The 26,118-nt window shown below is 49.3% G+C and overlaps 1 protein-coding gene and 1 long non-coding RNA gene across 2 annotated transcripts in view; one reads left to right on the forward strand and one right to left on the reverse strand.

The window, feature by feature from the left end:
- Positions 1-26,118, reverse strand: part of LOC310851267 — a 72,824-nt gene that overhangs the window by 17,513 nt on the left and 29,193 nt on the right. The gene's annotated exons all lie outside the window — the stretch shown is intronic.
- Positions 23,301-26,118, forward strand: part of GFRA2 (GDNF family receptor alpha 2) — an 87,409-nt gene continuing 84,591 nt past the window's right edge. The window contains exon 1 of the mRNA XM_083753324.1: positions 23,301-23,428. Within this exon, the coding sequence (XP_083609450.1) occupies positions 23,389-23,428 (40 nt within the window). The 5' untranslated portion in view covers positions 23,301-23,388. The remainder of the gene's footprint in view (positions 23,429-26,118) is intronic.

Genomic DNA, 26,118 nt, shown 5'->3' on the forward strand with positions numbered 1-26,118 from the left:
GCTCGCCCCTATACACGAAGCCAAGCCAAAGCACAACTAAGTGCAATACAGCCATCTTCTCAGGAAAACTCTTCACAAAGTTCAAGAGGTCAAGACACAAAGACTTTAGCAACTAATCCACACCTAATGACCCACCTAAGTGGTACTCAGGATATCACTCAAGAAATCACTCAAGGTATCTCTCAAGTAATTAAGGAACAAAAGAAGAAAAGGCACACTAGCCTGGGAACTTCCTCTCTGCCCAGAACATTGGAGGCTAGACACCACACCCCCTCTACAGTATTTATAGGAACTCAAACATTGAGATCCCGCTCTGTTCCAGTAACAAGAAGCCGAAAGCACCAGCCTGAAGATGACGAGTGAGACCTCGTCGAAACGTCGCCTAGACACCCCAACTTTTACACGGGAAGACACCCGAGGACACCAAAACCTGCATTCCTGTACCCGTGAAAATCTACGAAAGCAAATATATATATATATATATATATATATATATATATATATATATATATATATATTTACAATGGTATCTCAAAACACCAGCAAAATAACCACAATCGCACAATATTAAAATATGAGGTGGGTTTGTGGGGGTCAGTCTGGATGTCCCTTCCACTTTTGGGGGTCCTGTACACTGTGGTTTAAACCTCAGAGCCTAGGACTTGCAGATCTGATGGCCAGTGGTTTGAATCCCCGCAACGAGGTGAGCTCCCGTTGCTCGGTCCCTGCTCCTGCCAACCTAGCAGTTCAAAAGCACATCAAAGTGCAAGTAGATAAATAGGTACCACTCCAGCGGGAAGGTAAACGGCGTTTCCGTGTGCTGTTCTGGTTTGCCAGAAGCAGCGTAGTCATGCTGCCCACATGACTTGGAAGCTGTACGCCAGCTCCCTTGGCCAGTAAAGTGAGATGAGCGCTGCAACCCCAGAGTCGGCCATGACTGGACCTAATGGTCAGGGGTCCCTTTACCTTTACCTTTACCCAGTGAAGGTTGGCATCTAATACAAGATTCTATTGCTGAACTGGTCAGACAAATTTCTTTGTAAGACAATGACCTCATACCCCCCAACATTCCACAGATGAAAACAGGGACATTTCTCACTCCCTCACCAACTGACCCTCCTCAAGTCCTCCATTTCCCATCAGAAGAAGAATGAGTGCTGCCACTGTTATGTACTGAAGTTCTCACCCTGGGCCAGCAGGGGATACTGTAGATAGTTATGCAAATGAAGGATTGAAAGTGACGTTCAGTGATTGGATAGTTTTAGAAAGTTGCTACAGTAACGTTGTACTGGAGCTCTATATAAGCAGGCTGACTGAGCCCTTCAATTCAGTTCTGTTCTGGCCTCTGAATAAACAAGAGCTGTTTGAAGAATCGCTGTGTCATCTGATATGTTCACCCACAACTTAACAGCCACCCCCATGATACCAACAGGCCACATGCTCTACACCAGGGGCCAGCAAACGTTTTCGGCACCGGCACAGGTTTGGTAACCAGTGTGAGGGACTGGCTACAGTTTGGATCTCATTCCTGAGAGGCTGGGCTTCAGATCCCCAAGAAGATCACTGGGTGATCTTGTAGCACCCTGCTTGTGGTTAACGCTTAGCTGGAATGAAATATTCAACGCAGCAATAGAGAAATTAAAATAATAATTTATTTGTCAGACAAATAAATGAGAGGCTCAGTGGTATATGGTTACCAAGCTCTGGCCTGGCCTCTTGCCATCCTGGCCAGCACTTATATTCCCTTAATCCAGCCCCCTTTGCTCCTCCTGTGGCTGCCTCTGTCCAATCAGCCTGGTTGAAATTCCTATTGGCTGTTTGGTAGAACCAATCACAAAAGATACACCCACAAAAGATACACCCACTTCCTTGCCCTTATAAGGGAGACAAAGAGCTATATATGTGACAAATAAGTAATAATATATCTTACATGGAATCTTAATTACCAGCTCACCTCTTGCCCTCCTTGCCCTATTGCCTTCTAAAACAAATGTTTAATCTTACATTTTTATGTTCAACAGATGTCAAGGATCTTGAGTTCACATCAACATTGAAAGATTTCCTTCATTTAAGGTTTCTAAACAAATGCCTGACAACTATATATCAAGAGTGCTTGGATGGCGTCTTCTGTCTGGCAGGGGGGCTAGGCTGGTGGCTGACTTAATTTCAGGATAAATACAACTCTTACAACCATATGAAATAAGAATCTAGCATTCCTTAAATCCTTTGCATAATTACATTTAAGCCAATATATTTAAGCTAATATATTTCATTCATTTATCATAGGTAGCCTTTTAAAAGAATAAAGCTTCTCAAAGTAAAAAGGAAGGAACTCAGTAAAAAAACACAGCTTTTAAAATAAACCTCTTCAGTGTACACCTCCCCCCTTTCACCCTCCTTTCCAGCCTCAAAATAAAATAGAAAGAAGCTTCTTCTCCAGCCAAGCCAGTTGCCTTTTTTTCACTGCTCTTGGCCTTAGAAAATACAGCTCAAGGTTTAACGAGAGGCCCATGGCATCATTTTACTATTTGCCCATTCCTAATTGTGTTTTTTCAGCCTTGGGGCAGCATATGTAATTCTCCCTTTTTATGACTTTGAGAATTGTTTTTCTACTATAAATCAATGGGGCCCCCCTTGTCTTAGGAGAAAAACCTCTTGCCAAGGTTCTTTCTGCCTGGCATGAAACATTTGAAAATCCTTTTTTAAGCTCATTTTTAAATACAAGCCTTGATTGCAATATATAAGCTTTGATAAAAATGCAGGCTTATGATTAGGTGCCTCATTCCCCCCTTTCAAGCTCAAGGACCTTCATCCCAAGTGTCCTTGATAGCTTGACCTTCATCATATTCCTGAGGTAAAGCTCTGTATAGGGCCATGATATGAGGTAGAGTTTCATTTGAAACCATCTTGCTAATTGTACTTCTAAAACATGAAATGATACATGGCATCATACATAAAACCAATACTACTACTGTCAAGAAAAACAAGCAAGACAATAGTATCCCTTTGAGTCCTGCGACATTAGGTAACCAATTGTCTGGGACATGTGCTATATTCTCCATCTTTGTGGCCAACACACGGATTGCCTCACCATTATCAGAAATGTTAAAGCAACAGGCATTCCCTGTCAAGTTCAAGACTCCACATAGGCCTCCCTGCCTGGCAAGTACATAATCCATTCCCATTTTCAGCTGCAAAATGGCGGCTCTACTTTCATCCAACTGTTGTGCAATAAGTCTCAAACTCTGTGCCGTTGCATTGGTTACAAGTTCCACTACTGCTTGCAATCGAATTATTCTGTTTAGATTATAAATAGGATCCCGTGCCCCTTGTATGAGCTCACCAGGATTCCAGGAGGCAGGATCATAATAGGCTATAATGCGCTCTGGCGGCCAATCATCAGTACCGCTCCAACTTTGGGTACTTCCTCCTGCTATATGAGAAATATCAGCATTCCTTCGTGTTCGCCTGGCCGAACTAGTGGGCATAATCCACATTGGTGGTAATACCCAACCCAAGAAACAAGTCCCACTCCATTTGGAAGGGAGCTTTTTGTATGCCCATTCTCCACATATCCACCACAACCATCGGGTCTGAGGTTTTTGGTACGTGGAGTACAGAAGGCGAAATACCAAAAGAGGTAGAGAGTTCACGGTGCAGTATGTTAGATTGCCTTTTTCTGTCACAGTTATGTTCCATACCACTTTCCATGCATGAATAAAAGGAGGTGCACAGGGCAAGGTATTCCGAGTTCGATAGGTAGTACCGTGTGCCCAGGTATGACTATTCTTAATATAATCCCAAGTATAGTGACAATGAGAAGAGCCTATCATGGGAGAATCAGCTGCATCTGATGATTTATGTACACAGAATTCCCCTTGTACAGGTATAACTCGTAATGGTTTAGTTGAGTTCCATCCGGGGAAATTCTGTATTTCTGTTTGGTGTGGCATTTCGCTTACCATACCAATGGCATCTAATGGTATCGGTAATAAGGGCATACCTCCCTCTGAATCATCTGGCCCAAGAGAGCAAACAAGGCAATTGGTCCTATTTGCAACATTGGCTACCATTTCAGCTAAACCTACCCACATATTGTGGTCATGGCTGAATCCATATTTAGCCAATTTGGTCAGATTCAAGGACCCTTCCCCTTCCCAAGGGATCAGGATTAATAATAAAATCATGTTGATGTCTAGTATATGCATTCCTTCCACAAAAGATTACCTTATTGTGATAGCAAATAATTATTAGCCCCAATATAATTCCCCCAGTGACAGAAATGGGGTACCACCAAGACCAAAACATATATCCCGAGGATCCCCAATGAGTAATATCTCTGATAATTGTTCCACAAGGGGGCAGTCAATTAATTGTATTAGAGAATCTTTCCGTTCATAATCGCTGGTTTAGACGCTCCTCAAGCTTCAGGCGTGCGCAGGTCAGCCAGCTTCCAGGTTGTGGCTGCAGCAGGCCGGTCGTCAAATGTTGCCCGTGACCTAGCCCGTTCCCGGTAGGGCTAGATACAGGGGTTTTTGGAGAGAGTTAGTTTTAAAGGATTAGAGGGGTCACCTTTGCACGTCCAACTGCCTTCGGACTTCTTCAAACGAGAGTGATGAATCCAGGGGGTCACCTCAGCTACCTTCACCGCTGTTGGAGTAGAGAGCAAGACGGTGTAAGGTCCACGCCATTTAGGTGCAAGTGGATCGCGTTTCCACTCTTTCACCCATACGCTATCGCCAGCCTGGAACTGATGAATCGGCTCGGCAATGCTGCACGGCGTGCGTTCGAGGGCCCACCTGTTAAGAGAAACAAAAACACGGGAGAGAGATTGCACTTGTCCCTGTGTCACATGATCTCCTATTTGTTTAAGGTCAGCTGGAATATCCTGAACAAAGGAGGGCGGTCTCCCATACAGGAGCTCAAAAGGTGACAACTTAAGTCTTTTTGTGGGTGCACACCGAACACGAAACAGTGTTATGGGTAACACATCTACCCATCCCAATCCCGTTTCCTGGGTTAATTTTGCCAATTGGGTTTTCAGAGTCCGATTCATTCTTTCAGTTTTCCCTGAACTCTGAGGCCTATATGCTGCATGCAGTCTCCATTTTACTTGTAGGACTCGACATACATCTTGTACTACTTGATCAATGAACGCTGGCCCATTATCACTTCCAATGCATCTAGGTAATCCAAACCTTGGGATCAATTCAGTGAGGAGTCTCTTAGTTACCTCTCGTGCTTTTTCAATTATGTCTCTCCTTTCCTCAGTGGTGAAAAGAGTATTTAGGAGCTGGCGACAATCTGTCCAAGTAGGGCTATGAGTATTTACTATTGAAGTCACCAAGTCCATCATAGCCTGAGGTTTTTCTGCAAAAGATGGGGTGTGTGTTTTCCAATTCATCAGATCTGTAGTTGTGAATGGAATATATTGCAGGGTCGAAGTTCGAGGTGGCCGTGGTCCGGGTTGCCCATTAACCAGCGCAGGCTCCTCAAGTGCATCAAATACTCTTCTAAGAGGGGCTACTACGTGATCTTTCTCTTCACTTTGCTCTAGGGGCCTCAAATCATAGGGGATGGTATTTGTCCCAAGGCGTTCTTTTAGCAGCTTTATACGCCTGGCTGTATTGCTTGCTGACCGATTAAGGTCTCCCTGTAACTTCTGTAATAATTCTCTGGGACTTGGATGTACAGGGGTTTGGGGTGGGCAATCAGTTGTTCCACTAAAGGAGACTTTAGATGGAGGTCTATTAGGAGTCACAGGTGGAATAACCACTTCTGCTTGGACTTTATTATAGGACTCCAATGCCTCCTGAAGATATTTATCATAATCTATCAAGGAATCAAGCTCTGTGACTCCACTCCCATTATTCATTCCACTTTCTTGCCTTGGGGTTACAACTGGTGGAGTGTTTGAATTAAGCTCCCTTCGATGTGGAGCATAGGGTGGAGGTGGAAGTACCTCTTCCTCTGGTCCCTCAAAAATGGGTTTGAGTTTATTTGGCAAGATTCCTTTCCTAGCTTCAGCTTTTATAGACAATAATTTGCATCGTTTGACTTTGCATTCCCTTATCCATGGAGGATTTTTATTTAATGTGCTCAGCCAGGAATCTATATATGGAAATTGTTCTGGGCACCCTCCAGTTTCTTTGGCGATGTTAGACCAAAGTTTGCTTACTAAATTTATATCAAAAGTTCCCTGAGATGGCCATTCAGTATTTTGTTTCGGCCATTCTAGTTCACATAACGTTCTCAAGCGCTCTGGCGTCATTTTGACTCCATATGCCCCTGAGAAGGCTTTCTTAAAATTATTTAACATACACTCAAGAGGTGTATTTTCCCCCTTTGAACCCCCAACTCCCATTGTATGGCCCTGTGAAGTATCCACTCAGTCACTCGCACACACACTTTGTGAGTTTCCTTGCCCAGATGGAGTCGCCTCACTGGGAACCGAAGTACTACCCACTCCACACTCAGGTCAGCTACAGATTGCTCTGTACTTTCTCACACATACAATGCGCTAGATACTTCACCACACTCTACCTCCCAATTTTCCCTTTTCCTCCACCAGATCACCATCTGATGTACCCAACCACCTAGCGTACTCAGTTTCCCCTTACTGAGACGCAGAAGTTTGATCAAGACTTCTCTTCCTCCTAATTAATTGGAGGGCCAAAAATCCCTTTGTGCACTTACCCTTGGTTGGTTCCCTGTTTCCCCCGGTCCGTCGCCGCCAATGAGCAGGGTATCAGACAGACGAGTCCTCTGCGTTCCCCCTGGAAAAATTTACCAGTGCGCGCTGGGTAAGCAGTTTAGAGATCCTCTCTCTTGTACCCTGCCCAGTAGGGCGAAGGGGCTGCGTTCCAGCAGACCACTTATCCGAGTCACAGTGGCACCATAAAATGTAGCACCCTGCTTGTGGTTAACGCTTAGCTGGAATGAAATATTCAACGCAGCAATAGAGAAATTAAAATAATAATTTATTTGTCAGACAAATAAATGAGAGGCTCAGTGGTATATGGTTACCAAGCTCTGGCCTGGCCTCTTGCCATCCTGGCCAGCACTTATATTCCCTTAATCCAGCCCCCTTTGCTCCTCCTGTGGCTGCCTCTGTCCAATCAGCCTGGTTGAAATTCCTATTGGCTGTTTGGTAGAACCAATCACAAAAGATACACCCACAAAAGATACACCCACTTCCTTGCCCTTATAAGGGAGACAAAGAGCTATATATGTGACAAATAAGTAATAATATATCTTACATGGAATCTTAATTACCAGCTCACCTCTTGCCCTCCTTGCCCTATTGCCTTCTAAAACAAATGTTTAATCTTACATTTTTATGTTCAACAGATGTCAAGGATCTTGAGTTCACATCAACATTGAAAGATTTCCTTCATTTAAGGTTTCTAAACAAATGCCTGACAACTATATATCAAGAGTGCTTGGATGGCGTCTTCTGTCTGGCAGGGGGGCTAGGCTGGTGGCTGACTTAATTTCAGGATAAATACAACTCTTACAACCATATGAAATAAGAATCTAGCATTCCTTAAATCCTTTGCATAATTACATTTAAGCCAATATATTTAAGCTAATATATTTCATTCATTTATCATAGGTAGCCTTTTAAAAGAATAAAGCTTCTCAAAGTAAAAAGGAAGGAACTCAGTAAAAAAACACAGCTTTTAAAATAAACCTCTTCAGTGTACACCTCCCCCCTTTCACCCTCCTTTCCAGCCTCAAAATAAAATAGAAAGAAGCTTCTTCTCCAGCCAAGCCAGTTGCCTTTTTTTCACTGCTCTTGGCCTTAGAAAATACAGCTCAAGGTTTAACGAGAGGCCCATGGCATCATTTTACTATTTGCCCATTCCTAATTGTGTTTTTTCAGCCTTGGGGCAGCATATGTAATTCTCCCTTTTTATGACTTTGAGAATTGTTTTTCTACTATAAATCAATGGGGCCCCCCTTGTCTTAGGAGAAAAACCTCTTGCCAAGGTTCTTTCTGCCTGGCATGAAACATTTGAAAATCCTTTTTTAAGCTCATTTTTAAATACAAGCCTTGATTGCAATATATAAGCTTTGATAAAAATGCAGGCTTATGATTAGGTGCCTCAATCTTAGGAGTCAACTTCTCTCAGCCTAACCACCCTCACAGGGTTGTTGTGTGAATCAAAAAGGGAGGGGGAGTACAACAACCAGATAAATTTCAAAGTAGGGATAGATACGTGAGCAGCAGTTAATAACATTGGAGATATTGCATAGAATCAAAATGGGTGATATAAATGGATAAACAGCAAAACAAGGAACAAAGCTGAAATGAGTGGGTGGATGGGGAAGTCTGGATAAATGAGACGAATGAAGAGAATTGAAAGATGAATTTTGGGAAGTGCATAAATAAAAAATTAAAGGGGGTGGGAGTGGGAGAGAAGAAAAAACCCCACGTGAAAAAGAGGCTCTTAATTTTTGCTCCAGTGAGCTTGCGGTGGTAATGAGAAAGGGACCACAGTCAGACCAAAATAACGTAAATGGGGAAGATTTGAATGAAAAAGGACAGACTCAGCAATAACGGAAAGATAAGAATAAAGAGAATATATGAATTAATTTATGCATTAATGGAAAACGGGATGAGAATGTTTAATCATTTTTATTTGCCAAACAGCTACTATGAAAGCAGGCATATTGCTAAGCTCTGGACTGCATCTTCCCCAAACCTCCCCCAGTCAAAACTAGTTAAAAAGCTTACTAGATTCCCAGCCTTACATTAGTTTAGCCTGAAGATTAAATGTGTGTGTGTGTGTGTGCAGAATTATACTATCAATCTCAGCACGAGGAATCCGTGAAACTGGCTTCTGTGGGCTCCAAGGGAAAGTTGAGAAAGAGGAATCCAAAATGCAGTATGGTCCAGGTGGGAAGTAAGTTCAAGAAAAATATTTAAAATCGGAATAATGCAGCCTGAGTCTCAGCAGTTAACAAACGGAACAAACAAATCAAAATATGAAGGATCTTAGGGAAAACAAAGCCCCATAAAAATTGCATCTCATAAAAACTATTCATGAGCCAAGTATCCAGTCTTAGAAGGGCTGATTCAGATAAAATAGCCAGAAGGAGGGAGACGTTCAAAGCAAGGAATCTCTTCTCCTCGCAGAGAGAAGGCGAAAAGGCCTCAGAGCAAACAAGGCTCTATTAGCAAAACTTGGCGTGAAGTAAAAATAAAATTAAGCAAAGAAAAAGTGAGCACTAGCACTGAGTGCAAGTCTGTTATCGATTCCTCTGCACCTTCACATTTTCCTGTCTTTTTTCTCTCATCCTGGCTTTTCTCACTAACATTCAGTTATGTATTGGCAAATACAAACCCTCCACAATGCTGCCCACCACCCAGTGTTGGATCAGATGCACGGGCACAATCCTGCAGCCTTTAATTTCTGCTGGTTTCTCTGTCTTGATGCTGTTTACAGGATCACTGTGTGATCTGCATTACACTTTATATTGCATTTCTCTGCTTCTCTTTTCATGCTGGTTTATTGTTTAGTTGTACAGCATTTTTCATTCTTATGGTTTATTGTCAGGTGGAGTTGCTTTTATTGGAGATTGCAAGCTGTTTTGGTGAAAAGCAGGATTTGAAATTGTAAATAAATAAATGCATGTGCAGAAGAACAGAGTTTCCCCTCGCACCCACCCCCCAGCGGTGGAGCAAGCTGATTGGGGGCCTGGGGCGGCGCGTGTGCCCTGTGCACAGGGGGCAGGGCCAGCTGGGGCAGGACGCTCTGTGGGGCCTCCTAGGAGTCTGCCTGTGCTGGTCCTGTGGTCCTGTGCTGGTCCCAAGAGGCGAGGTCCAAGCCCGGTCCGTGGTCAAAGGTGCAACATGGAAGCAGTCCGTAGTAGCTGAAGCTGGGTGCAGGGCAGGGAGTCGGGTGAAGTCAGGAACAGGCTTGCAAGCAGGGAGCCAGGGCGGGTCAGGAGCTCAGGCAGGAAAACAGGACAGAGTTCAGGCAGGAACTGGCACCCAACAATGTTGCTGCCGCAACTTGGGACTGGGGCTGGCCAGCTTTTATCTGCCCCGAGGCATAGGGTGGCCCCTGGCCTGGAGGTGAGCCCTCCTCCTGCGGGAACTTAGTTCCCTCCGCCTCTCTGCCCTGAGTTTGCAGCTCAGGAGAGGCTGGAGGGTTACCAGACCCAGAGGCAACCTCAGCTTCCTCTGACGGGGCTGAGAGTGGAGCACCTGCAGGCAATGGGTCCTCCATCACCTCCGGAGCCAGAGCAGACTCAGCTGGTGCCTGCACCTGAGGACCCAGCACAGGTGAGGACCCTTCAGGCTCAGGCCCCAGCCCCGGCTCAGCTGGTTCTGGAGGCAGGGACTCCTGTGCAGGCTGGGATCCCTCAGGTTCAGCATCTGAATCCGAATCCCAGGCCATCACATTGCCTGTCTCCTCCCAGGAGAGGTGTGTGGCTCAGGTGCACTGCAGGCCCCGTGGTGAGTGCCACCTAGCATTTTGTCACCCCCCTCAGTGGTGACACCCTGGGCAACCCGCCCCCACCGCATCCCTTCCTCCATCCCTGCTCAGCAAGCTTGACATTTGGCACCCACAGCATCGGAACAGGAAATCAGCTCCCCCAAATAGAGTGGGGGGAGAAGAAGGGGCAAGAGCTTTGATGTAACTATCCCCCTTCCAGCACTCTGCTTACCACTACAGAGATGGCAGCCTCACTCACTTCCCCACCACCATAATTCCATCTCTAATCACAGCAGTCACGAAATTAAAAGATGCCTGCTTCTTGGGAGAAAAGCAATGACAAACCTAGACAGCAACTTAAAAAGCAGAGACATCACCTTGCCAACAAAGGTCCATATAGTTCAAGCTATGGTTTTCCCAGTAGTGATGTATGGAAGTGAGAGCTGGACCATAAAGAAGGCTGATCGCCAAAGAATTGATGCTTTTGAATTCTGGTGCTGGAGGAGACTCTTGAGAGGCCCATGGACTGCAAGAAGATCAAACCTATCCATTCTGAAGGAAATCAGCCCTGAGTGCTCACTGGAAGGACAGATCCTGAAGCTGAGGCTCCAATACTTTGGCCACCTCATGAGAAGAGAAGACTCCCTAGAAAAGACCCTGATGTTGGGAAAGATGGAGGGCACAAGGAGAAGGGGACGACAGAGGGCGAGATGGTTGGACAGTGTTCTCGAAGCTACCTACATGAGTTTGACCAAACTGCAGGAGGCAGTGGAAGACAGGAGCGCCTGGCGTGCTCTGGTCCATGGGTCACGAAGAGGCGGACACGACTAAACAACAACAACAAATGAAGCTGGGTGTTGGACTATTTAGGAGAGCTAAAAGAAAGTCCTTCTTCGTGAAGCACAAACTATGGAACAGGGAGGGCACAAGGGGAAGGGGACGACAGAGGACGAGATGGTTGGACAGTGTTCTCGAAGCTACCAGCATGAGTTTGACCAAACTGCGGGAGGCAGTGGAAGACAGGAGGGCCTGGCATGCTCTGGTCCAGGGGGTCACGAAGAGTTGGACACGACTAAACGACTAAACAACAACAAAATCACAGGGATGGGACACAGCCAAAAGAAGAAAGATCCAGCCATCCCAGCCAAAAACCTGGCGTGTTGCAAGCACACACCCCTGCCTCTCACCCTTCCTTCCACCCCTGCTCTCCCCCCATGCAAGCGCCTGCCCCGCCATGCGTTGACACTTGCTTCCTCCTCACAGGTCTAACAACTGATGCTGGATCCCTCCAATGGCGTTTCTCCACCAGACCTGCCCTCCCACCAGTGTGGTGTAGTGGTTAAGAGCAGTAGTCTCATAATCTGGGGAACCGGGTTCGCGTCTCCGCTCCTCCACATGCAGCTGCTGGGTGACCTTGGGCCAGTCACACTTCTCTGAAGTCTCTCAGCCCCACTCACCTCACAGAGTGTTTGTTGTGGGGGAGGAAGGGAAAGGAGAATGTGAGCCGCTTTGAGACTCCTTAAAGGGAGTGAAAGGCGGGATATCAAATCCAAACTCTTCCCACCACTGACCAAGATGCTGAGAACGAGGAGGATCTCCTGAGGTACAAACAGAGATATTTTTAGAAGCAGACAGCTACGAGGTTTTGCACTGTGAGGTGCAAATGCCTTGCACAATAGCACAGTCAGCCTAAACCCAGGCATGCTGTGAGATTTATGCAGATATTGCGGGTAACTTCAGGAGGCAATTTAGACTTTGATGGTAATGCAGCCACGAAACCTCTGAAGTATCATCTGATTATTACCAGTTAAAGGCTTCTGGTGGGATGACTAGAGCTTTGAGGCATAGGCCAGGCAGACCCGGGTCCAACTCCCTGCCCATGCGTTATGTTCTCTGTGTAGCTTTGAATCGGCTGCTCTTTGACAGCCTCACCTACCCCCAAAGGGTACCTGTGAGAATAAGGTGGGATCACCCACACACGGCACCCTGAGCTCCGTGGGAGCAGGAGGCGGGAAGGTGTGGGATGAGCCAAGTGTTGCTCTGGGGCAGTGTTTCTCTACCTGTGGGTCCCCAGATGCTGTTGGACTACAACTCCCATCATCCCTAGCCAGCATGACCAGTGGCCAGGGATGATGGGAGTTGTAGTCCAGCAACATCTGGGGATCCACAGGTTGAGAACCGCTGCTCTGGGGCAACCAGCCAAGGGTAACATTCAAAAGGAAGAAGGAAAAGCTCTCCAAATGAGAGCCTCCCTGGTCGTTCAGAGCAAGATCCTTCTAGTCCAGTCTTTGTCAACCAGGTGCCCTCCACTATAACTCCCAGCTGCCCTGGCATCCTTCAGGAATTGTAGTCCACATGTGGTGCTTCACTGTGTTTGCAGCAGCTCCCTGTCAGAACCCCTGCCAGACATAATGACATGAGGACATAAGGAGAGCACCTGCTGGATCCGGCCAATGGCCCATCTAGTCCAGCATCCTGTTCTCACAGTGGCCAAGCAGATGCCCCAGTTGGAAACCCACAAGCAGGATTCAAGCACAAGAACACTCCCTTCTCCTCCTGTAGCTTCCAGCAGCTGGCATTGCTGTTTCCAGCTATGCAGGCAGAACATAGCCACCAAGGCTTAATGACCATGGATGGCCCTCTCCTCCATGAATATGTCCAACCGTCTTTTAAAGCCATCCAAGTTGGTGGCCATCAGACTCTCCTGTGGTAGTGAGTTCCATAGTTTGTGCTTCACGAAGAAGGACTTTCTTTTAGCTCTCCTAAATAGTCCAACACCCAGCTTCATTTGTTGTTGTTGTTTAGTCGTGTCCGCCTCTTCGTGACCCATGGACCAGAGCACGCCAGGCGCTCCTGTCTTCCACTGCCTCCTGCAGTTTGGTCAAACTCATGTAGGTAGCTTCGAGAACACTGTCCAACCATCTCGCCCTCTGTCGTCCCCTTCTCCTTGTGCCCTCCATCTTTCCCAACATCAGGGTCTTTTCTAGGGAGTCTTCTCTTCTCATGAGGTGGCCAAAGTATTGGAGCCTCAGCTTCAGGATCTGTCCTTCCAGTGAGCACTCAGGGCTGATTTCCTTCAGAATGGATACATTTGATCTTCTTGCAGTCCATGGGCCTCTCAAGAGTCTCCTCCAGCACCATAATTCAAAAGCATCAATTCTTCGGCGATCAGCCTTCTTGATCGTCCAGCTCTCACTTCCAGCTTCATTGCATGTCCACAAATTCCGGTGTTATGTGAAGAGCCTGGTAGCTGGATCAGACCAAAGTTGGCCTATCTAGGCCAGCATCTTCTCCATGAAGTGGCCAATCAGATGCCCACAAGCAGGTCCCAAGTCTAACAGTACATGGTGCCCAGAAACTGAGATTCAAAGGCCTTCAGCAGAGGAGGTAGGACTCAAGAGTTATCCCAGCCAGAGCAAGGCTGATAACTTTGTTCTTCAATCATTTCTTGAATCTCATGTATGCCTCCACCCCAGGGAGGAGACCATCTCTTTTCTCCCTCTTGCATTTGTACTCAAAACTCATTGCCCATCCTTTCTGGAGTCTGAAGTGGGAAAGGAAGGGATCTTGTGTTCCTTGGAAATTTCCACTGCTAAATGGGAAAACTCGGTCCTTCTACTCTGGCCAGATTCAAACATACTTTGCTTCAGAATAAATCTCAGACACAATGTTTTCCGGTCACACATAAACTAAAAATAGTTGTTGGCCCACAAGGGGGGAAAAACAAACCAAAATCCTTATTAAAGTGATGTCTTTATCAGGCCAAAGCGACCCACCAGAGCAGACTCTGTGAAAATAGATTTTGAACACTTTTGTCTGTGTTAGTGGAGGAAAGAAATCAGTCCAAGGCTTTTGTTATAATAATGAATAATGGATCTCTCTCCTCCCTGGAGCTTCTGTTGCCTCCCAGCTGGAAGGAAAGGTACAAATACTGCCTGGAAGCTTTGTGGAGGAGATCCAGGAAAAGAGTTGAGATGCGGGCTGTGTACACATGACTCCAGCATGCTTCCACTCCTGGCTTTTGATTCCTTGTAAGTACACGAGAAAAAGGGACGCGGGTGGTGCTGTGGGTTAAACCACAGAGCCTAGGGCTTGCTGATCAGAAGGTCTGCGGTTCGAATCCCCACGACGGGGTGAGCCCCCGTTGCTCAGTCCCTGCTCCTGCCAACCTAGCAGTTCGAAAGCACATCAAAGCGCAAGTAGATAAATAGGTACTGCTCCAGTGGGAAGGTAAATGGCATTTCCGTGCGCTGCTCTGGTTCGCCTGAAGCGGCTTAGTCATTCTGGCCACATGACCCAGAAGCTGTATGCCGGCTCCCTTGGCCAATAAAGCAAGACGAGCGCCACAACCCCAGAGTCAGCCATGACTGGACTTAATGGTCAGGGGTCCCTTTACCTTTTTTTAAGTACATGAGAAGAAACTGCTGGATCAGGCCAAAGTGTGCAGGGTTTAACTTTGGCAATATGGCGCCCTGAGCAAGGACAAAATTTGGCAACCTCCCCCCCGCATCTTCACAATAATAAAAGAGCTATCCTGTTGTTTCTTGAAAAATACTTCCGTTTGGTTCTTTGCCCTCCAACCAACTTCAGTCCAAAAGGAAAACTTGAGCCACATTCACTTTTCAGTTAAGCTTGTGGGAATGTTTAGGGATGCAGGAGAGGATATCTTGTCTGATTATATCCTTTTCCAACTTGTGTGTCAGGGAACTGACATCGGAGCCAGAGGTGGAGGCAAGGCTCTCAAGTGATGCTGGAGAGGGGCCCAGCAGGGAGAGAGGGAGCTCATCGGCTGGGGAAGGAAATCAGCGCAACATCAGTAGAGAAGGGGGGCAGATGGGGGATTCGGAGAGGAGGCTCCAAGACTCTTCGCCAGAAACCAGTGGGGAGAGCACGGGCACTCCACTGCCCACTCCCTCCCTGCCCTGTGCTTTTGTCGTTACCTGCACAGGTGAGGCCACGCCCACCTCTAGTCACATGCAGAGGAAGTCTGTCCCAGCCCAGAAGGACACAGGAAGTTTACCAGCTGGCTGAACAAACATTCCTCCCCATGTGTAGTAAACATGTTCACTCTAGAAATGTTGTACTTGACTGCTCTTGTGTTTCACATCCCACAAAGCTGAGGTGTGAACATTTGAGACAGCCATTGAACATGTGCAAATGACACAGGTTGGGGTGGGGCGAGTAATGTGGAGGCAGGGAATACAGAAAGGTGCGCATTGGGCGGAGACTCCTCTCTCTGCTCTGTACAGCGACATGAAAACACAACTTGAAGCCCAGGAAACGACTTGCTGCGTTTTCAGCCACTAATGTGTACATAGCCAAGTATGGAATAGCATTGAATTGACGACTCATACGGTCGCCCCGAAATAGCCAGAAACCAACCACTCTGTGCTGGAAAGAGAGGGAGCTGCTCTGTCCTGAGTCAGGCCATTGATCTGCCCAGCTCAGCATTCTTTATTCTGGTGATGGGCCTTTGGGGCTTCAGGCAGGAAGTACCATATTTCTCGCTCTATAAGACGCACCTAGTTTTTGGAGGAGGAAAACAAGAAGAAAAAAATATTCTGAATCCCAGAAGCCAGAACAACAAGACGGATCACTGCGCAGTGAAAGCAGTGATCCCTCTTGCTGTTCTGGCTTCTGGGATAGCTGCGCAGCCTTGCATTCGCTCCATAAGACGCACACACATTTCCACTTACTTTTTAGGAGGGAAAAAGTGAGTCTTATAGAGCAAAAAATACGGTATTTCCTTGTCCTGCAACACAGAAATACTGGGACCTCTCCATGTGCAACTTTCTTCTAAATCAGGGTGGTTCAATACGTGGCCCAAGGGCCGGATGTGGCCCTCGAGGCCTTTTTTGTGGTCCTCAGCAACTTTTGATGAACCCCCCACCCCCGGCAACCCTTACACGGCCTTCCCAAAGTTAGGTAAGCAAGGAGCTGGCTTTGGGAAGGAGACACAAAGCATTGATAGGGTCCTAGAGTCCTTCCCACCTCCTTCCCAAAGCCTAGTTCAGGGGTCAGCAAACTCTTTCAGCAGGGGGCCGGTTCACTGTCCCTCAGACCTTGTGGGGGGCCGGACTATATTTTGAAGGGGGGAAAAGAACGAATTCCTATGCCCCACAAATAACCCAGAAATGCATTTTAAATAAAAGGACACATTCTACTCATGTAAAAACACACTGATTCCCGGACCGTCCGTAGGCTGGATTGAGAAGGCGACTGGGCCGGATCCGGCCCCCGGGGTTAGTTTGCCTACCCATGGCCTAGTTATTGCTTTCCTAGCTTTGGGAAGGATGTGGGAGGGAAGGATGTGGGGAGTCGGGTGGCGCTATGGGTTAAACCACAGAGCCTAGGGCTTGCTGATCAGAAGGTCAGCGGTTCAAATCCCCATGACAGGGTGAGCTCCCGTTCCTCGGTCCCTGCTCCTGCCCACCTAGCAGTTCAAAAGCACATCAAAGTGCAAGTAGATAAATAGGTACCACTCCGGCGGGAAGGTAAACGGTGTTTCCGTGCGCTGCTCTGGTTCGCCAGAAGCGGCTTAGTCATGTTGGCCACATAACCCAGAAGCTGTACGCCGGCTCCCTCGACCTATAGAACGAGATGAGTGTGCAATCCCAGAGTCGTCCACGGCTGGACCTAATGGTACCTTTTAGCTTTGGGAAGGATGTGGGAGGGAAGCTTGGGAAGGCAGAATGAAGGCTGGGGGGGCATCAAATTTCAGCCTCGCTCCCCACCCCACTGCAAGGCAGCGTGCAACCCACAGGTTCCGTGTCCAAGTGTTCTTTCGGCATACTTGGTGTGAAAATTGGACCGCCCTGTTCTAGATCTTCTCTGCGTAAAGAAGGATATCTCAGCAGGCTTCCAAAGGAAGCTCTGGCCCAAAGGCAGCAGCAATGGCTTAGCCCACATCAGTTAAAAGCTCCAGGCTGAAGGGGCCTCTTCCAATCTCTCTTTTTTTCCATGAAGGCCAGAGCCAGGGGAACCACAGCAGAAGCAGCTGCTGCCAAATTAGGACCTTTCCTAATTGGAAAGATGGAAAGGAAAACAAACACTACATTTATTTTTAGTGCTTCCCTTGCAGTTGACCTAATCCAGCACGGCGGTGGGAGGCAGCGTTGATCTCCTGCCTCAACATGCAACCCTGCTGCGTGTGGTTCTGGAATCGTGAGGAGGGAAGTCTGTTCACAATGTTTTAAGCAGGGGAAGAAACCCTGCAATGGGGGGGGGGGGGAGTGCATTTTTGTCCTTGGAGGAGTCAAGCGTGCTGCCTTATGGAAGGGTCAAAGAGGTAAGGACTTATCAACTGACAAAGCATCACTGAGGAAAAGCAGGCACGCAGTTTGACACAGGCTGCTTTTTTCCTGCAAAGGGTAAGGTTCCCCAGATGGGGTGGAACAAAAGTAGCAAACGAGAACAAGAACAAGAACCTAAGAACATAAGACGATCCTGCTGGATCAGACCAATGGCCACTTTAATCCAACATCCTGTTCTCACTGTGACCAGCAAGAATTGGCCGCATGCTGCCATCAGTGATGGCAAGTTCCATAGTTTATGTGTTGCATGAAAATATACTTTCTATTATCTGTCCTGAATCTTCCCACCTTCAGCTTCATTGGAGATCCATGAGTTCTAGTGTTTTGAGAGATGGAAGAAAACTTTTCTTTTCTATCCACTTTCTCCATGTCAGTCATGCTTTTATAAACTTCTATCATGTCACCTCTTACCAGTATTTGCTTTTTTCTCTAAACTGTCCTGTTATGTACTGAGTTGAATAGGATTCAGAATGCAGCAGTCTGATTGGTCCTCAAACAATAGGATTCAGAATGCAGCAGTCTGATTGGTCCTTGAACAATAGGACCCAGAATGCAGCTGTCTGATTGGTCCACAGGAGGCACCCAATCCAGCTCCAGGTGGAAGTGAATCCGCAACCTGATTGGCCTACAGGAGAATCCCGGAATTAGCCAATCACGTGGGGCCCATTGTGTAAATCATGTATATAAAGCAGACATTCTGGGGGAACTTCCATCCCTCCTCACCACTGTGAGCTGAATAAAGAGCCTGAAATCCACTCTCAACTCTGAGTATATTTCATGTCCCAAACACCGCAGCCTTTTCATTCTTTGTTTTCTTTCTTTTTGTTATCTCCGCACTTTTTTCTTCTTCACCAGTTGATGAAAATTAAACAAAAGAAAATAAAAAACGAATTCTGAACCTTTAGTTATATTTCCCCTGCAAAGTAGAGAGAGAAAGAACAAAGCTCCATGAGGCTGCAAAAGAAAGAAAGCGCCACATGAAAGATCAAAATTTGTTTGAATTAAGTTTTTGCAAAACTGTGTTGTGTGTCTTAAGAAGTATCCACCATCATGCTACCTCCATGACAGTTAAGAAATTTCACCCTGCTGAGAATTCCCTTTGGGGACATGAGTACCTTCTTCCACTATTTCAGCTTTCCAGTGGGTGGCCCCATAAGCCTGCTTGGTCATGTGGGGCTGACGTACTTTGAGCAGGGCTAATTTTAAGGGTGCTCCAGTTCTGCCCTCCCTCTATCCCTTTCAGCCAAGCATTGTACCATTGATTCCTTTCCTCCCACACTCCTGACTCCTGACTTTGTGTCCAGGGCAGCTGTCTACCAGCTCCATCTGATATGCAGGCTGAGACCCTACCTGCCCGCAGAGTGTCTCTCCAGAGTGGTGTATGCTCTGGTTATCTCCCACTTGGACTACTGCAATACGCTCTGTGTGGGGCTACCTTTGAAGGTGACCCAGAAACTGCAATTAATCCAGAATGCAGCAGTGAGACTGATGACTGGGAGTGGCCGCCAGGACCATATAACACCAGTCCTGAAAGACCTATACAGTGGTACCTCGGGTTAAGAACTTAATTCGTTCTGGAGGTCTGTTCTTAACCTGAAACTGTTCTTAACCTGAAGCACCACTTTAGCTAATAGGGCTTCCCACTGCTGCCGTGCCGCCGACGTGCGATTTCTGTTCTCATCCTGAAGCAAAGTTCTTAACCCGAGGTACTATTTCTGGCTTAGCGGAGTCTGTAACCTGAAGCATCTGTAACCTGAAGCGTCTGTAACCCGAGGTACCACTGTATTGGCTCCCAGTATGTTTCCAAGCACAATACAATGTGTTGGTGCTGACCTTTATAGCCCTAAACGGCCTCGGCTCAGTATACCTGAAGGAGAGTCTCCACCCCCATCGTTCAGCCCAAACACTGAGGTCCAGCTCTGAGGGCCTTCTGGCGGTTCCCTCACTGCGAGAAGCGAAGTTACAGGGAACCAGGTAGAGGGCCTTCTCGGTAGTGGCACCCGTCCTGTGGAACATTCTGCCATCAAATGTCAAGGAAATAAAAAAACTATCTGACTTTTAGGTAAAGGTAAAGGTACCCCTGCCCGTACGGGCCAGTCTTGCCAGACTCTGGGGTTGTGCGCCCATCTCACTCAAGAGGCCAGGGGCCAGCGCTGTCCGGAGACACTTCCGGGTCACGTGGCCAGCGTGACATCGCTGCTCTGGCGAGCCAGAGCCGCACACGGAAACGCCGTTTACCTTCCCGCTGGTAAGCGGTCCCTATTTATCTACTTGCACCCGGAGGTGCTTTCGAACTGCTAGGTTGGCAGGCACTGGGACCGAGCAGCGGGAGCGCACCCCGCCGCAGGGATTCGAACCGCCGACCTTTCGATCGGCAAGTCCTAGGCGCTGAGGCTTTAACCCACAGCGCCACCTGCGTCCCATATCTGACTTTTAGGAGACATCTAAAGGCAACCCTGTTTATGGAAGTTTTAAATGTTTGAAGTTTTATCATGCTTTTAATGTTCTGTTGGGAGCCGCCTAGAGCGGCTGGGAAAAACCCAGCCAGATGGGCGGGTTATAAACAAACAAACAAACAAACAAACAAGCAAACAACAACAACAATTAATCTCCCCCCAACCTCTCTCTCTCTCTCTCTCTCTCTCTCTCTCTCACACACACACACACACACACACAAATGGAATACCTTGTGCTGGGAACATAGGAATCTGTCTTATATGGAGTCAGACAATGGTTCATCTTGCTCAGTATTGCCTACACTGACCACCAGCAGCTCTTCAGGGTCTCAGATTCAGGGGTCTCCTCAAACCCTACCTGGTGATGCCGGGGATTGAACCTGGAACCTTTTGCATGCACGGCAGGTGTCCTGCCCTTCCCCCTCCTCTTCCTGTCCTAGCCAGCTCCAAGAAGGGACAGAGGTCGCTTGGAGGGATCTGTGTCTGCCCCATCATCTTGGCACCTGGGCAAGAATTCTCGTGGGAAGTGGGGAGAAAGTCAGCAGGATCTCCTGCAAGATGCAGGATGGCCCCAGGGGCAAAACCAGACTCAATGTCACACAGGGTGTTATGTACTGAGTTGAATAGGATCCAAAATGCAGCAGTCTGATTGGTCCTAGAGCAATAGGATTCAGAATGCAGCAGTCTGATTGGTCCACAGGAGCCACCCAATCCAGCTCCAGGTGGAAGGGAATCCGCAACCTGATTGGCCTACAGGAGATCCCGGAATTAGCCAATCACGTGGGGCCCATTGTGTAAATCATGTATATAAAGCAGACATTCTGGGGGAACTTCCATTCCTCCTCACCACTATGAGCTGAATTAATAATAATAATAATAATAATAATAATAATAATAATAATAATAATTTTTATTTATATCCCGCCCTCCCCAGCCGAAGCTGGGCTCAGGGCGGCTAACAACAGTCAAAATAGTTCAACATTCTAAAAACATTCATTATAAAATTAATTAAAATCAAATTAATGGCAGCCATCAAGCAAAATTCTGTGTAGGTTGCCAGAGGAGGGGGTCAGGCTGCGCCCTGACCAAAGGCCTGGTGGAACAGTTCTGTCTTGCAGGCCCTGCGGAAAGATGACAGGTCCCGCAGAGCCCTAGTCTCTTGTGACAGAGCGTTCCACCAGATTGGAGCCGTGGCCGAGAAAGCCCTGGCTCTAGTTGAGGCCAGCCTAACCTCTCTGTGGCCTGGGATCTTTAGGATGTTTTTATTTGCAGACCGTAAATTTCTCTGTGGGGCATACCAGGAGAGGCGGTCCCGTAGGTACGAGGGTCCTAGGCCGTATAGGGCTTTAAAGGTTAAAACCAGCACCTTGAACCTGATCCTGTACTCCACCGGGAGCCAGTGCAGCTTTTATAGTACTGGATGAATATGATCTCACAGCGAAGACCCCATAAGGAGTCTCGCCGCGGCATTTTGCACCCGCTGGAGTTTCTGGGTCAGTCTCAAGGGCAGCCCCACGTAGAGCGAGTTACAATAATCCAGTCTGGAGGTGACCGTCGCCTGTCGCCCTGTCTCAGCGGAGGCCAGTACTGTGGCCAGTAGCAGCTGGCTGCCAGTCTGCTGGGAGACACTCATGCATCTGTAGGGCTACCTATGCCCAGATTTCTCAGCTAGGGGTGGCAGGTGACTTAGAGGAGGCTGAAAAGGCCTCTCTCAGAACCACCTCCCTACTAGTAGGCCCACTTCTTCCCAAATCTGCCCTCTGTCTCTCTGCCTCTCTCTCTTTAGAGAGAATGGGCAACGGGTCAGATCTAGAAAAGACAAGATCCTCTACCTGGGGCAAACTTTCCAACAGGAAGGTTGTTGAACTGATGGGACAGGCCAGAGTTCCTTATGAGCTGGTGGAGGCTGCAGTTGTCAGATCCTGCACTGAGATGACCTCCAAGGCACAAAACCAGAAACTAGGGAGTCAGTGCAGCCTAGAGGTTAGAGTGCTGGACTAGGACTTAGGAGAGACCAGGGTTCAAATCCACACTCAGCCATAAAGAAGCTCACTGGGTGACCTCCGGCCAGTCACTGACCTTCAGCCTAACCTACCTCACAGGGTGGTTGTGAGGATAAAATGGGGAGGCGGAGGAGAACCGGGTGCACCAATCTGAACTCCATGGAGGAAAGGGTGGGATATGAATGCAAAGACAGCATTCCTAAAAATGAACGTGGAGAGCTTTGGAGAGCAGGCTGCGTGAAATCAGCTGGCAGGGAAACGCACTCTGCACGCACACAGAGGCCCTTGGGCGTTCCTTTGCCTGGCACGCTTGTATGCACCTCAGAGATGCCCTCGGGGCCGTTTGGCGCCAGCGCGGCAGGACGCTACCGCCAGGCACGATCTGGGTTTGGCGCGGCAGCTCCACGTCCCCGGAGACGTCCCGGGGAGGTGGGGTGGGAGGTCAGGGAGGTCCTGCGAAAGCGAGGCTCGACGGCGCGCGATCCGACTCCTCCTCGCCTCGCTGCATCCGCCTCTCGCCGCCTCCCTTGCGCCGCTACTCGGAGAGGAGGCATCGCCGCCGCCGCCGCTGCTGCTGGGGCTGAAGGTAGCGGCATCCCGGGCGGCGCGTCCTCAGGGCCAAGTTGGACGGCGCGCCCGGGCGAGGCTGTGCCCCGCCCTCGCTCCCTCCCTGGCGGAGCCACCAAGGGCCTCCCCTCTGCCTCAAAAGGTCCCCGCCCGCCCGCGCCTCCGCCGGGGGAGAGCTCTGCACGTCTGGGCTCCGGCGGGCTGCGGAGAGGCTGCCGAGGAGCGGGCGCGGAGGCCGGGCGAAGCACCGCGGACAGCTCCGCCTCCTCCGCCTCCTGCCGGCCACTTTTGCGGCTGCTTCCCGCGGCCGCCAGAGCGAGCCGAGCGCCGTCCTCGTTGTCGTCGTCGGGCAGGCGGAGAGCGCGGAGAGGCGGCGCGGCATGGAGCCTCCGCTCTGAGCTCCGCTCCGTCGTCGTGGAAGAGACAGGCAGGCAAGATGCTGCCGGCGGAGCGGCGGACGGCGCCTCCGCCTCGCGGGGACTGAGGAGCAGGGCGGCGGCGGCGGCGGCAGGACGGGCGGACGGAGCCGTGAGAGCGCACGGAGCGCGGGAGCTGCTGCCTTGGCGGAGCCGCCGCCGGTCCCGGGGACGATTTGCCTGCCATGATCGCCGCCGGCGTGCTCTGCCTCTTCCTCTGCCTGGGTGAGTGACCGAGCAGGTGCGCCGGGGAAGGTTGGACCCTGGACGGCGAGGCGGAGGGGCGCCCCAGCCTAGACTGAGAGCGGGGTGGGGGAAGACTGGAACGGGGGCGCGCTGGTGGGTCTTCTTGTGTGAAGGGAGGACGGGTGTGTGTTGGAGGGGCGCATCTGCCTGGCAGGGGGCGTCTCAGCTGGTGGGGGGCAGCGCTGCCTTTGCCAGCTGGGAGCGCGGCAGGAAATGGGACATGGATGGCGGGGGGGATGGGGGGGTCGGCTGCTTCACCGCAGCGCTTCTGATCGGAGCTGCTTCCCCGCCGCCAAGGTCGGCTTGGAGAGCCCCCGCCGAAAGTTTAGTTGAAAGAAGGAGAGCGCGGAGGTGCGGGCGACATTGTCATCTTTGTCTTTCCAGGCCAACCGGAGCTGTGGGGGTGGGAGGGTGGTGTATTTGGTTGGGGGGGGGGTCCTCTCTTTTTGTCAACCTCCCTGGCTTACGAGCCGAGGGGCATAAAAATCCGCTTGGCCCGCCTGCTGGAGGGTAGTGAGAGGCCAGTCTCCTGGGGTTGCCCCAGGTCGAGTGCTAGGTTGAGGGGCGGGAGGGCGGGGGTGTCTTGAAGGGCGAGTTGGAGAAATAGGCCAGGGCGACGGGGAGGGGGGTGTATCCTACCCACCCACCCATATATATGAGGGGAGAAGCAGGATCACCTCCATCTCTCCCCAAATGCTGACACCAGGCTGCGGGTGGCCAGCGCCTCGTGCAGAGACCGCCTTAAGTGCTTTGCTGGACTAGAAAATGACCTCAGTGGGAGCTAAGCACTTGCCCACCTCCAGAATGCCAGATGTCTGTGCAAAACCAGAGAAGGGAAGGGAAAGGAAGGGTCTTCCTCAAGAGAAGGTCCAGCCTCGCAAAGGTCCGTGGCAGGAAGACCAGCTGGAACAGCCGCAGGGACCCCAGGAGCCCACTGACCCATCTTTGCCCTCTCTGGGCATCCTGGCTATAACTGGGCATGAGAGAGCAATCCTCGCCACACTGGGGGATGCAGCTCACGCCTGCCCTCCTGCCACAACCTGGCCACACCCCATTTGCCGCTTGGGCTAGTGACTGGTGCTGTCACAGAGAGAGCCTCAATTCTCAATGGAGGAAGGGTGCGTGTGTCTCATTTCAGGCCTGCTGAGCCCCCCAGTCTTTCCCCACCTCTGCCTCTTCTCTTTCCACTGCCCTTGCCAAATGCAATGCTTTCGGAGGCTGAGACTGACCCCAGTCGTCATGTTGTCTTTCTCTGCACAAATGTGTGTGCATGCAAACAACGCAGTGTAAGGAGATGGTGGCCAGGATTGGGCCGTTGGCAACAGCAATGAGCAGCAGGGCTGATGATGAGGTCCAGGGTCCAGTGGACCCCCCCCCAACTGGATCTAGACTGCCCACCTCCTTCCTTTCACCTGGAATACTCTCCAACAACCTGCTGCCCTCCTGCTGTGTTGGGGAAGGGCTGTAGCTCAGTGGTAGAACATCTGTCTTGCATGTGGAAGGGCCCGGGTTCAATCCTTGACAGCATCGCCAGAAGGGGCTGGGGGAGATCCCCTGCTGGAAATCCTGGAGAGCAGCTGCCAGTTGGTGTAGACAATACTGAGCAAAATGGACCAATGGTCTGACTCACTATAAGGCAGCTTTCTGTGTTCCTATGCAACTTCCCTTGGTGTCCTAACAAACCTACAGCTGTGTGATGCTTCAACGAATGGGAGAGTCACTGCGCTGGCTGGGGTGGTGGTGGTGCTGAGAGTTGTAGTCCAAAACACCTGGTAGGTGTCAGCTAGGTTGGTGAATAAAGCTGCTCTCATGTGGTGCTGATTCTGGGAGTTGAAGTTGAGTTGCAAAGCCGCTGCTGGCTCGCCCTACCTTTCAAGAGCAGCGTGCAACTGAAACCATTTCCTTATTGTATGATAAGGAAAGCTGGAACTTGTCAGCCGAACCAACAGCCCAGCTCCACAAATCTGCTGTCCTCTGTGTATGTTGCCTCACACATGACTTTTAAAGAAAAAGACCTGCTGTTTGTGAATGTGCTGTGGGTTTGGGGGAGAGCGTACAGCCTTGACTAGCTGGCAGCGAGCATTCCTGGCTTTCTTTGTTGGGGGGGGGGGAATATTCTGTCTTCTGGAGGCGTGTGTGGGATTTCTTCTTCTCTTGATACGGCAGCAAAGTGTGGGCTGGCACTAGGACAGGTGATCCAGGCAGGGGGCAAACCAATTACAAATGCAACCTTTGGAACAGGAGTTTGGCACCCAGACAAACTGCATGATTAGATTTCCAGATCTGCTTTCCGTTTGCTGGCTGACCACAGACATCAATAGGTGCCTGGGATAACTTGGGTGTCCAGAAGATTTGGCAGGGAAAGGCATTCGTTTTTCATTGTTTTTTGCACAAGCCGAGTCCTGGATCACCGATGCAGAGCAGGTCCAAAATCCATGGAGAGTGTCTCGTTTTGAACCGACAAGACATCAATTCCACGGATGTCCTTAGGCTGGCTTCTGAACAGGGTCACAAAACGAGGAAGAAGCTGATCTTTTTAAAGTGGGATGGGCTCAGGCATCATGTGAAAGGCAAGAGATCCCAGTGGGAATGGGAAAGTTGTCCTTCTCTTCCTGGTTTTTTTTTTTGGGGGGGGGAATGTGGTTTTCAGGCCCCTGTTTTTGATGCAG

The sequence above is a fragment of the Podarcis gaigeae genome, assembly GCF_964106915.1.
Source record: "Podarcis gaigeae genome assembly, chromosome: 8".
NCBI classification, from domain to species: Eukaryota; Metazoa; Chordata; class Lepidosauria; order Squamata; family Lacertidae; genus Podarcis; species Podarcis gaigeae.